We start from the raw sequence: 12,500 nt of genomic DNA, 5'->3' as shown, positions 1-12,500 counted from the left end.
TATTTCTTATTACCTCTCACATACACACACACACACACACACACACACACACACACACACACACACACACACACACACACACACCAGTATACTAATTATATAAATGTCATTCACGTCACCAACCATATAACAATGCCATAATAATTATATAGTTTGCAATACGATACCAGTTGGCAAAAGGCATATACAATGTATACCTAGAAGTGCCAACAACGCAATGACTGATACCATCAACTTAAGTAACTTAACTTAAATTAATTAACTTAATTTAATTAAAACCAGTGCTAGCTCTAAACATACATTACCTCAATAATACTGTAGCTGTGTGACAACCAGCAGAGTTATGAATACGTCGTCGTCATCCATCTACAATGATTCTATGCATTAGTAATTATCATGTGGTTTGCACTAAATGATCTGATTTGTAATGAGTATTGAAGTGTCTATAGATTATTTCATGTACGTGTTTATACCAACTAGATAATGCTTAATTAATAAATATTGTGTACACACACATATGGTATGCTGTCATTTTAATTGTATATTGTTTATCTGTTAATAAATCTTTTGTAGGAGTAGTTGTGAAATAGAATTAAATTGCCTGAGTACTTTGCACTGTTCTAATTGTATTGGTAATTAATTAATTGCATATTATTTAATTGGACACAGGAAATAAATTTGCAATAAATAGTACACAATTTGATGTATGCAGTGCACGCCACAATGTAAATATTGACACACAATTCAATCCAGTTAATTAATAATGTGCGTAGCAGATACCGCACCCAAAAATTATTTCAAGAAACTGCAAATTTTTTTATTGAACCGCAAAACATAGTAACTAAAAATCACTTTACCTGCCGTCCAATTTATTGGAAGTCGATTTGTGCCGAGAGAGCAACGTTCAGCGGACGACACTCAAAACTGAGGCGCCCTTTCAATAAACGGTGCAGGTTACTGCTCGAAAGATGCGCAAAAAGGCAGCAGTTCGTTTATGTCAAAATCGCGGTTGTAACATGTCCATTCACTACCAAGAATCAATTGGCGCGCCGGCAGCCTCGTACACCAAAGCGCATTCGCTGCAGCGGCTAAGTTCCCAAACCTCGTCCAAAAAAAATCGCCCTTGCCGGTCAGTGTGCATTGCACTTCAAGGGCGTAGACACCGGGGGGGCTTTGGGGGCTCAAGCCCCCCCAGAATTTGAGACTTGTATTTCAAATCTTTGATACATTAAGGGATAGGCAGTACGCGTACAACACAACACTACATTTACTAATTCAAAAGAGTTTAATCAAAGTGTCCGAATAGTCGTCTTCTGCTTTCATTACGTGTAACAAACTCATTCGCAACACCTTTTATTGGTAATGCATCAGTTTTGTCCTTATGGATATGGAGTATCATAGACCAGTTGAGACGACATTCACTTATTGTAGAACGTAGCCATGTCTTGAGTCTACGGAGAGCACTAAAACTTCTTTCACTTGTGGCGTTTGTTGCCGGCATTACCAGAATGAGCTTGACTACTTTGATGACTTCAGAAAAAAACTGTCTTTCTGCACTGCTTAAGGATTTGAGGTATACGACCAGAGACCGTACATCCGTCAGTGGCTGTTCAGTACCTGCATGAAGAAGAGTGAGCTGTGTTTGAAGTCGGTCTGGGTGACTGAAATCATCACCATAAAAATTGACAATCTCTTTCAGTGCTTCCGATTGCTGGGGTTGCTGAAGAGAAGTTACAACTGTCTCTAATTTCTGTAACATGTTGAATCCTTTCTGATGAAATCTATCTTTGACTGCTGCTAAAATCAAGTCAATGGCCTCAAAGTAAGCCCTTCGATAGATCTCCTTCACTTCTACTGGATGTACTGTTGCACCTTCTCCTACCTCGAATTGTCTTGGAACTTTCCTACGTCGTGGAAGGGTAGGGGATGGCACTTGAAGTGACAATCTTTTGCGTTCAACGTACTTCCAAAATATATCAAAGCACTCATCAGATCTCATTGACTGGATAGTTGTTGTTGTAGTACTGACTAGCTTTTGGCCTTCGCATGCTGAAATAGTAGAACTCTGTAAGGATCGGGACAGGTTGTCCACTATGTTCAGCAGCTTTCTTCCAAGTTCAACACCATAAACGAAGTCAAATGTGTCCATCTGCAAAGCGATTCCTCCAATTCTAGCTCTCATCTCAGTATCCTTTGTGGCTTCTTTTGCCACATCCCAAGTCATCTGAAGTGTAGTGTAGTTTTCAGATATTGACGTTAATGCCTCAGCCCTGACCGTCCATCGTGTAGGACAAAGAATCCGTAGTCCTGGAGAGCCAGCAGTGACAACATCTTTAAACTTCTTGAAGATGCTTTCACGTTTGGGTGATTTTTTTATCAACTTAGTAATTTCATGTACGGTCTCCAGAGCACTTCGCATGACCTTGATACCTTTCAACACATCCTGAGTCGCTAGGTTTAATGCATGACCATAGCAGTGTGTGTACAACGCACGGGGCTCTAGATCATTTAGTCTTTTTGCAACGCCTGACTTCGCTCCTGCCATGTTACTAGCGCCGTCGTAGCACTGGCCTCGGCAATGGTCAATCCTTAGATTCATGCGTAACAGGATATCTTGAACTGTTGCTAGTATAGAGTCAGCAGAAGTTGAGTCTAAGCTATACAGCCCTATTACTTCCTCATGGACTTCCAGATCATCATCTACGTATCGAAGACAGAAGACCATTTGTTCAGTATTGGACAAATCTGTAGTTTCATCTACCATGATAGTGTACCACTTTCCCGATACCTTCCTAACAACATCTCTCAGAATCATTAATGCCATGATACTGAGAATTTCATTTTGTATACAGGGGCTTGTGAACTTGGCCTGGCATTTGTCTAACCATTTCCAGAGCCTCGGATTGTCTTCAGCACGCATAATGAGGAGTTGCATTAAGTTGGAATCCCTTTCAAGAGCGACACTACCTTCAGGTTTAGACCGACCACGCATGGCGAGACCTTGCCGAGCAAGGTATCGAATGCAACTAATAATTATCTGTAACATATTCCTATTCTCAACCATTTCTTCTGCATAACCTTTCCCTAGCATTTGCCCAACATTCTGTTCCTTGCCAACCACCATATCCATAGCATCACGATGAAAGACTGATTTCTGATGTTTTTCAAATTTAGTGAGTGCTTTCTTCCAGTCTGTAAAGCCAGTTCTCACGAATTTATCGTCCAAGTTCCCAGCGCGCAGAGCAACTGAGCCTAAGTCCTTCTTCTCCGCCACCTGGCAGTAGAAGCAGAAGACTTTGTCATCTGCTTCTTGATAATGCAACCACGGGTATCTTCTATACCAAGAAGAACAGAATGCTCGCTGCTGCTTAGCAAATGTGCGATATGGGAAGGACAGCAAGGGTTGGTGAGGACTCCAAGGCATCAAGGTGGGCTGAGGCTGGGCGCCAGCAACCGGTCTTGTCTCGGAGGCATCAGTTGCGTCGGGCTGGTGAGAGTGGTGGCCGCTTTCAGAACTTGTAGAGGCTGGTCCAGCCACGTTGCTAGTTTGGGCGTGCTCTTGGGCGTCTTCTTCACCTGAGACATTGCTTTCATGGTCAATGCCAGTGGGATAGTTAGTTACACTTCCATCCGGTTGTTGCGCTTTCCGCAGCCACGCTATCAGAGACATTGTGATACGGATGCAGTCGGGTGATGAACGTGCACTGGGCGCATGCGCAAAAGCACAATTAGGCCTCTTGGTTAAGCCCCCCCAGTTTTAGAATTGTGTCTACGCCCCTGCACTTGTAGCACAGTGCAAGATTCGGCCCTTTGAGAAGGGTGATAGCGACACTGCCGTCGGTCACAGCCACTAGGATAAAAAACGAAAGGAAATAATCGGTTGCTAGCAAGTTTGGTAACAAAAGTTCAACACCAAGATGCAACAATCTAGACTCGTTGCATGCATGGCAATGATCTGTGTAGCTTGTAGATGTGATTACCGTTGACGACGATGATCGGAGAAATGAAAAAGTGACGACTAGACAGTGGTGTAACTAGGCATGAGGCAGCCGAGGCAGTTGCCTCGGTAAATAAAATGGGTGTGGCGTTGCAAAAATTTTGCTAGATGTGTCAGTTAGTAGATAACAAAAAAGATCGGGCATTCTGCACGCAGTTACCGAACAGAAGAAGTCCTCTTTCACCACTGTTCTCGCATTTAGCTAGCGCACGTTCACGACACGTGAAGCACTTGCTACACACGTGACTGAGAAACCTAGAGGTTAATTAATTAATTTATATAAACTTGCCTCGGTAAATTTTAATGCTAGTTACGCCCTTGACTAGAGCCTAGCATGCTTCAAGGATGAAGTCTAGACAACCGAGCTATAACGTTCCGCTACGTACTAAAATTACGTAGAGAGTCCGCTTCTAAAAAAAATTAGTTACGTATCCGTGGGGACTGCGCTAGTTCCCTAGTTGATCATTACGCGAGGAAGATACTAGGCGTAGTTGGAACTAAGTCTTGAGTACCTTACTAAGCAATTGTATGTTGCAACGAAGTCCCGATAACTGATTTCTAATGACAACAAATTGATATCAAATTTGCGTGGGTAAGTCTCGTGACTAGATCCTATGACATTCACGAGTGTCATTGCAACAGCCATTCTGACTTGTCGAGTTGTTGGCTTCACCATGTCTTTGCGAAGGCTCTCGCCCGTCTTCGTTTGGTGTTTCTTTCTAGTCTCATCATCTTCTAGTGCTAACACTTCAGGTGCACCGCGTTATCCTGCATTTCCCGTGCAATTTACGGCAAATTACTCGGACAATTATGGTGCTACTGCTCAAGTATTCGTGGCGTCAACAAGAAGCGAAACGGGAAGGTTTCTTGCGAGAATCGAATACGATATGGTTCTCAAGCAAGTAGAAACAGAAGCAGGTACCTAGATGTAGGGCATGTGTGTGCTGCATGATTTGCAGTGTTCTATATCCAGTTGTTTAGTTGAATTGTGTCTAAGGCAATACAATAGTCCTACTGGACCTAGCATGCATGCTTACTGCAATCAGTATTCCTTGGTTTGATGCTTTGTAATGATATCTTCTGTGCTCTAGCCTACAGCCATGCATATATGTATACAGCACCAGATGTAGCAAAGACAGACAAAGTTTACAACAAGACTCTCGCTCTTGTATACTCCAAACAGCCTGACGCCGAGAATTGTTATTTCACTACCGACATGGTCCCTGAAATGTTTTCTCCCATGGGCTTAGGAGCTCTCATGATTGGTCACTCAAACGAAGAATGCATGGGACTGACGGTTTGCGATGGCATGACATACACTGAAACTGTGATGAGAAATGGAATGAAGACAGACGTTTGGGTTATCGAGGTTGGGATTGATGACAATGGGACTGTCTATGTTGATGCTAACACAGGAATTCCATATGAATCAGTTTGGTAAGTAATTAAATGTAAGTTAGCTACCCTACCTGTACTTGACTACACCCACAGACAGACAGACAGACAGACAAACAGACAGACAGAAACACACACACACACACACACACACACACACACACACACACACACACACACACACACACACACACACACACACACACACACACACACACACACACACACACACACACAGACAGACAGACAGACAGACACAGACAGATGGTCACACACACACAATGTATCAGTTTCATGTATTTACTGTGATTTGAACAAAGGGACCATCGAGGCCACGGCACATTTGACCCATCCGGGAACATAGTTGCACGCACCATCATCACTCCCGGAATGCCAAAAAATCCAATTCAACTGCCAAAAGGCTGGGAGCAAGCTTGTGGTCAGGTCTTTAACGCAGGAGTCAATACAAGTGAAGGCATACAAGATGCGTATATAACAACACCGAAAGGCAGTGCTGTGGTCACATTCAACTTGTATGACAAACCTCAATGGGGCAACTTAACGATTACACTCACACCAAAATCGACAGCATGCCTTGACTGCATCGAACTCGATCCCGATCATCTTGTCTTCACGCCTAAAAACTACACTCAATTTCAGGACGTTAAGTTGATCTACAAGAAGGATGGAGTCGTGAGCATCGATATGAAAATGTCGGAGGAATATCACTCTTTGGTCTATCCTCACTACCTTCGCGTCTGTGCTTGTTCGGGTGGTGTTACTAACGTCACATGTCATGGATCACTTCGTAACAGTAACTGTCCCTGACAATGAACGATTGACTGACTTCCTAGGATGCTGATGGCTGCTGCAATGAGCAAAGCAGTGGCTTGCTGTTTGTTGGTTTTAGTAGTCACTGCTGAGATGAGCTATTACTGCAGTAGATTGTTGTTGGTCTTCTATAACAATTTGCTGTTGTTTTAGCAGCCGGCGACTTGCAAAATATCATGCACTAAACATTGGATCGTATACTGTGACATCGAGTCTGTTCTTCTCGCTTGAAGATGATCATGAATCTATTGCTTACTGTAGTCACAGCCATGTATACAAACTAATCCCACTACTTTGCACTCATATAGTCTACTGTGTATCGTAGGGGTCGTTCAACATTATCAACAATTTCACGAGCATACTAAGCGCATGCTACGGGGGGGGAGGGGGGGACAAGAGTTATGGCCTCTGTACACTTTATAGAAATGTTGATCACATCAGGTCAGTAGCAAATGGCTCGTACTAATTTCTCTGATTCCATCCGATCATGTATAATCCCCATGCTAAATGTTTTAGTCACACATACGTGCCGGATTCGCAAACACGCACAACTGTGGCAGCCTATCCCGATCTTGTTCTAGAACAAAGTCAATCATCCATAAAGAGCCCAGCTGTCTCTACCATGACTTTCTCAATGTTTCGTATTTGTCCATTCGAATGACCCGAAACCTCGAGCAGTTCAACTGGAATGGACAAACTGTATCAATGCAGAAGCGTCGAAGACCACACGTCAACACTCTAAGAAGGAACCGTGGTCAAGCTATTGGATCGTGCATCAAAATATTGCGTACGCTTTAGGCTCATGAAATTGTCGATTTTGAACGACTCCTTACACAGCACAACATGGCACTTATCCGATCATGTCACGTGACTGTCAACTACAATGACAGACAAGTAACCAAGTGTACAGCCACGTCATACATCCAGGCAGGAAGAAAGTATGTAATGCAGTGATAAGGTCTGCCTACGCAAGACTACATGCCAAGCAGCAACACAGAGGAGACGACACACAAGCCCAAAGTGCAATGACAGTCGACTTAAATAACGCTCTCCATTCTAATTGCATTGCAATAAAGTAACCACCAAACAAGTCATCTAACCTGATCACACATAATCCACCATACAAAATGGCTGCCACCGTTTCCATAGAGACTCAAAAATTCTGGCAGCCTCCGTTTCCACGGAGACGTAAATCCATGCAAAAATGGCCGTCGCCGTTTCCACGGAGACGCGAGGATCTCGATTATCTTTGAACTCCCATTCTCGTCTACACATGGGACAGTGTTGCTGCACTTGCTGTGCGTTCAACCACTTCAGTATGCAGTGCATGTGGAAGCAGTGAGAGCATTTTCCCCACACCAGCGGGCAGTCGTCGCACTACTGGCCCGCACGCTCGTAAATCGACGTAAATAGCACGTAAATCGAATTTACGATCATCGTATTGAAACTGTAAATTACGCCGATGGTGCTCGTAAATAGGCGTATTCATTCGTAAATAGACGTATTTGTTCGTAAATGGCCACTTTACGTTTATTGACGAGTCATTTACGTTGCAATTACGAGTTATTTACGATTGTTTTACGTATATAGGGTTTACGACTCGATTTACTCTAACTTACGTCAATTTACGTTGTGAAAACGGTTCATATACTGGGCATTTACGTAAAATTTACGTCTGATTACGGCCTAATTACTTTTCAATTACGGTCATATACGAAGCAGTTACGTAGCATTTACGACTGAGTTTCCGTATATATGCATGCAGTAACGCGAGAGTGCAAATTGCCACACCGATATGCAAATTTCCTTTATTATCAAACTAATTATGTTAATTACAAAATGATATAATACAAATTACAAAATCACAAGATAAATTAGTTGACAGTTTTCTTGACTCCATATAATTTTTTCCTGCCGAATGAAGAGATCGATGATAATGTCACGAACGTACACATGTAGATAATGCTAATACATTTAGTGCCCTCGATGGCAGTCGTCTTCTTCTGCTTTCAGGTAGAATCGACTTCCCATCGATAATTTGACTTATTTCAATCAAAAAAGAATCTGTATCAAAAAGATGTCTAATTGTAAGTCAGAGTATCTATATATATATATAGCTATTTTTAGAATACCTGTCGTTTAGCTAGAAGTCCCAGCGCCACGGGGCAGCCCATTGTCACGATTGTTCAAAAGCATGCACCTGTCGCTTGGAAGTGGGTACGCTACCTGCAGCTGTCGCTAGCCCTGCAGCTTGGAAATCTATTTCACCTGTTACCACAAATTGAATTTAAATATTGTGATAATGAACTACAATTGTCACGTGCACGACAGATACGTAGTTCCGAGCTTGCAATCGGCGACAGCTGCAGGTTTCCCAAACCTTCATCACCGACTGCCCGTTCGTGATCAAGAGGTGGATGTCGTGACGAGTACTGCGTTGGTAACGTGGCGCGACATACGGATCTGGAATTCCTAGGATGACGAGGCCGTCGCGATCGTCTAGATGCACACGGGACAAAATTTATCCCAAAAATGCATACAACAGTGCAAAACGATAAACACTTACGCTGTGTTACATTCATGGCGTTTTATGCGCTGCCGAATGTCTTGCATAATACCAACTCTACAGTAGACTTTGACCACAGGCCTGTCAACATATTTATGCCTACTACATCACCAAAAACTTATCATGTTGACATTACTTTTTGAATCGAAGTTTAGCTCATAGTTCTAGAGACAGTAGAGTGACGGTAGAGTTGTTTAACTCACTTGATGTACCAGAACTTACATCAACTATAATTATAACTGAATAACTCGCTACATGCAGGCAGGTTCACAAGTATTTTACTCAACTCGGTATATCTTTAGTATATATTTTGGTTTATATTTTATATATACTATTAAATATATTATATGTAATATATATTATTTTACATATTATATATTAGTATATATTTTAGTATATATTTAGTATATATTTTAGTATATATTTTAGTATATGTTTTAGTATATATTTTAGTATATATTTTAGTATATATTTTAGTATATATTTTAGTATATATTTTAGTATATATTTTAGTATATATTTTAGTATATATTTTAGTATATGTTTTAGTATATATTTTAGTATATATTTTAGTATATATTTTAGTATATATTTTAGTATATATTTTAGTATATATTTTAGTATATATTTTAGTATATGTTTTAGTATATATTTTAGTATATATTTTAGTATATATTTTAGTATATATTTTAGTATATATTTTAGTATATATTTTAGTATATATTTTAGTATATATTTTAGTATATGTTTTAGTATATATTTTAGTATATATTTTAGTATATATTTTAGTATATATTTTAGTATATATTTTATATATACTATATATATATATATATATTATATTTCAATACAACCAATCTACGATACAGGCAAATCCCATAAACTAAAATTACTGTCATTATTGTCTAACAACAATCTACCTAAAATCATGCGTGCATTATACGACCACAACTTAACTGACAATTGCTGCAACAAATTATTTAAAGACTGACTAAATGGAATAGAATTAATTAACAGAAACAGTTTTAGATGCTATAGTCTTTAATGTATTCAAGCTGACATATATATTTTAGTATATAATTTAGTATATATTTTAGTATGTATATTATATATATTATTATATATATTTTATATATTATTTTATATATCACATATTTTAGTGTATATGTTAGTATTATTTTATATATACTATTATGTGTGTGTGTGTGTGTGTGTGTGTGTGTGTGTGTGTGTGTGTGTGTGTGTGTGTGTGTGTGTGTGTGTGTGTGTGTGTGTGTGTGTGTGTGTGTGTGTGTGTGTGTGTGTGTGTGTGTGTGTATACTAATTCAATGATTCAATGCCAATCTTGTGGAAAGGAATGCCGTTCAAAAGCAGGTGTTAAATCCCACCAGAGACACAGAGAACACTAAAGAGAGTCATCACTGTTATCAGTGGACATGCCATCATATACTAATATATATATATATATATATATATATTTTGATATATATATTTTAGTATATATTTTAGTATATATTTTAGTATATCTTTTAATAGTATATATTTTAGTCTCGAGCGGCCTGACCCGTATGCCATGCCCTGCGTAGCCAGACCGCTAAACGCGCATGTTTGCAAGCTCACAAACATCCCGGATGTCAAGAAGCATGGAAGTATGCATGTCGTATGTTATGGCGTGACATTTTTTATGCTGTCGTCTCTCACAGGGTAGAAAAGGCTACAAGTTTCTCAACTGGGCACGCACCTACTCGTGCACGCCACTTCTCTACTTTGAGCCATCGACACTGCAAGAAATTCAAGAAGTATGTACCACCACTGACCAACATCCATGCAACTAACTCCTTCGATTTGCTGTCGTCCTGCATGCTTTATTATCCGGGACATCAGTCTGGTTTGTGTTTTCTCTGTGTAGTTATTGGGGCGAGCGAAGCGAGAGCGCAAACATGTGAAGGTGGCCGGTTGTGGGCATTCGCCGTCGGATATTGCCTGCACGACGGACTACATGATAAGCTTGCGCAAGTTCAATCGGGTGCTTGAGGTATGACACGTCATGCTGACACATCATCCTGTGCGTGGTATGGGAAGATGTTTGCAAAGGGTGGTGTGTTTGCATGTGGCTGGGGTGTGTGTTGCACGTGGCCGGTATGTTTGTTGCACGTGACCAGGGTGTGTGTGTGTGTGTGTGTGTGGGAGTGTTGCACGTGACCAGGGTGTGTGGGTGTGTTTGCACGTGACATGGATGTGTGCTGCACGTGACCAGGGTGTTTGTACGTGTTACACATGACCAGGGGTGTGTTTACATGTAATTAGAATGTGAGCTGTTATCCAATGAGTGGTGGGTTGATGACTTGGGTTTTAGAAGTTTAGCTCTTTCACATATGTGTAGATATTAACTAGTTGTACGGTATTTGTAGGCGCCTCGCATTTGTAAGTAACACGTCCAACTGAGTTTTCAGACGTCTACTGAAACGTTAGTCCATAAATTGATATCAACAAACATTGACAATCAACAGTGTTAGATGCAGCACAGTGTAGTCAAGGATTGATTGTAGTATGAGACGTGTGAATAGTTGACTGTAGGTGGCATTCAACTCCTGAAGGTGTTTCTTGGTTGTCAAGTACACACAGTCCCTAGCTACAATACAAAGGGATGGGGCAACTGAACTTCATGAAGCATTTCTTCGCCGTTTGGTCACTTAAACGAATTGTTTTTAGACTCATCTGTAGTCGGATACGGAAACGATTTTTTAAGGTAGGTCCTATCATGAAACGTGGTCATGGGGAGGAGAAATTTGATATTTGTGTGTACACACACATATATATACCAAAAGCTCGATGGAGAGCCATATAGGACCACGCCCATTTCTGTTGTGTGACCCGGATTAGAAGCCTCGCTACGCTCGGCAATTATATTAATAAGTTTTGTTTGTTTGTTTTGTGTCTGTTTGGGTATTCAATTATGTATTCATACATAATCTACTTTGCGTATCTGAACTGTTTGCTGTCTGTCTGTCTGTCTGTCTGTTTGTTTGTCTATCTGTCTGTCTATCTGTCTGTCTGTCCGTTTTGTCTGTTTGTCTGTCTGTCTGTCTGTTTATCTGCTTGCTTGACATATCGTCAAAATCTCTACCAAATTATTCATTTTGTATGTCATCACACTGTACGATATGCACAGGTTGATACCCAACGAATGACAGTCAAAGTAGAGGCCGGCATATCGCTAGCAGAACTCAATAATCTTCTTCCTAAACATGGACTTGCACTAAGCAAGTAAATCATCTATTGAAATTTGAAGAGTGTGAGTTAGACACGTGCGCGTTTGTCTTGCTTTTAGTTTGGGATCTGTTGATGGGATATCGTTGGGTGGAGCTATGGCTACTGCCACACATGGTACAGGAGGAGAGTATGGTGTGGTGTCTACACATGTGAGGATGTTGATTTATGTATTGGTGTGTATCAATTGGTGTACATGTGTGTGCATACACAGACACACACATTCACAACACTACACACACACACACACACACACACACACACACACACACACACACACACACACACACACACACACACACACACACACACACACACACACACACACAGAGTCACACACACACACACACACACACACACACACACACACACACACACACACACACACAAAGTGACACACACACACACAGTGACACACACACACACACACACACACACACA

At 40.8% G+C, this 12,500-nt stretch overlaps 3 protein-coding genes and 1 long non-coding RNA gene across 4 annotated transcripts in view; 2 read left to right on the top strand and 2 right to left on the bottom strand.

The window, feature by feature from the left end:
- Positions 1 to 1,173: 1,173 nt before the first annotated feature.
- On the bottom strand, positions 1,174 to 3,762 carry LOC134181182 (zinc finger MYM-type protein 1-like). The gene has a single exon (XM_062648402.1). It carries the CDS (start codon positions 3,668 to 3,670, stop codon positions 1,286 to 1,288), a length of 2,385 nt encoding a protein of 794 aa, XP_062504386.1. The 5' UTR covers positions 3,671 to 3,762; the 3' UTR covers positions 1,174 to 1,285.
- An 849-nt stretch (positions 3,763 to 4,611) lies between these two features.
- Positions 4,612 to 6,369, top strand: LOC134180943 (uncharacterized). The gene is made up of 3 exons (XM_062648126.1): positions 4,612 to 4,915; positions 5,089 to 5,434; positions 5,713 to 6,369. The coding sequence occupies exons 1-3, from the start codon at positions 4,612 to 4,614 to the stop codon at positions 6,218 to 6,220; spliced, it is 1,158 nt and encodes a 385-aa protein (XP_062504110.1). The 3' UTR covers positions 6,221 to 6,369.
- A 1,825-nt stretch (positions 6,370 to 8,194) lies between these two features.
- LOC134181643 (uncharacterized) lies at positions 8,195 to 9,012 on the bottom strand. The gene is made up of 4 exons (XR_009970187.1): positions 8,926 to 9,012; positions 8,790 to 8,870; positions 8,356 to 8,722; positions 8,195 to 8,287 (listed from the first exon to the last, which is right to left on the bottom strand). It is a non-coding gene; the product is annotated as an uncharacterized LOC134181643 (long non-coding RNA).
- Positions 9,013 to 10,432: 1,420 nt separating this feature from the next.
- LOC134180942 (L-gulonolactone oxidase-like) overlaps positions 10,433 to 12,500 on the top strand; it is a 6,631-nt gene continuing 4,563 nt past the window's right edge. Inside the window, exons 1-5 of the mRNA XM_062648125.1 lie at positions 10,433 to 10,438; positions 10,493 to 10,588; positions 10,699 to 10,824; positions 11,962 to 12,056; positions 12,121 to 12,211. Of these exons, the coding sequence (XP_062504109.1) occupies positions 10,433 to 10,438; positions 10,493 to 10,588; positions 10,699 to 10,824; positions 11,962 to 12,056; positions 12,121 to 12,211 (414 nt within the window). The remainder of the gene's footprint in view (positions 10,439 to 10,492; positions 10,589 to 10,698; positions 10,825 to 11,961; positions 12,057 to 12,120; positions 12,212 to 12,500) is intronic.

The sequence above is a fragment of the Corticium candelabrum genome, chromosome 6 (assembly GCF_963422355.1).
Source record: "Corticium candelabrum chromosome 6, ooCorCand1.1, whole genome shotgun sequence".
Classification (NCBI taxonomy): domain Eukaryota; kingdom Metazoa; phylum Porifera; class Homoscleromorpha; order Homosclerophorida; family Plakinidae; genus Corticium; species Corticium candelabrum.
The sequence above is the reverse complement of the archived record's forward strand: the minus strand, read 5'-3'. Positions and strand labels throughout refer to the sequence as shown.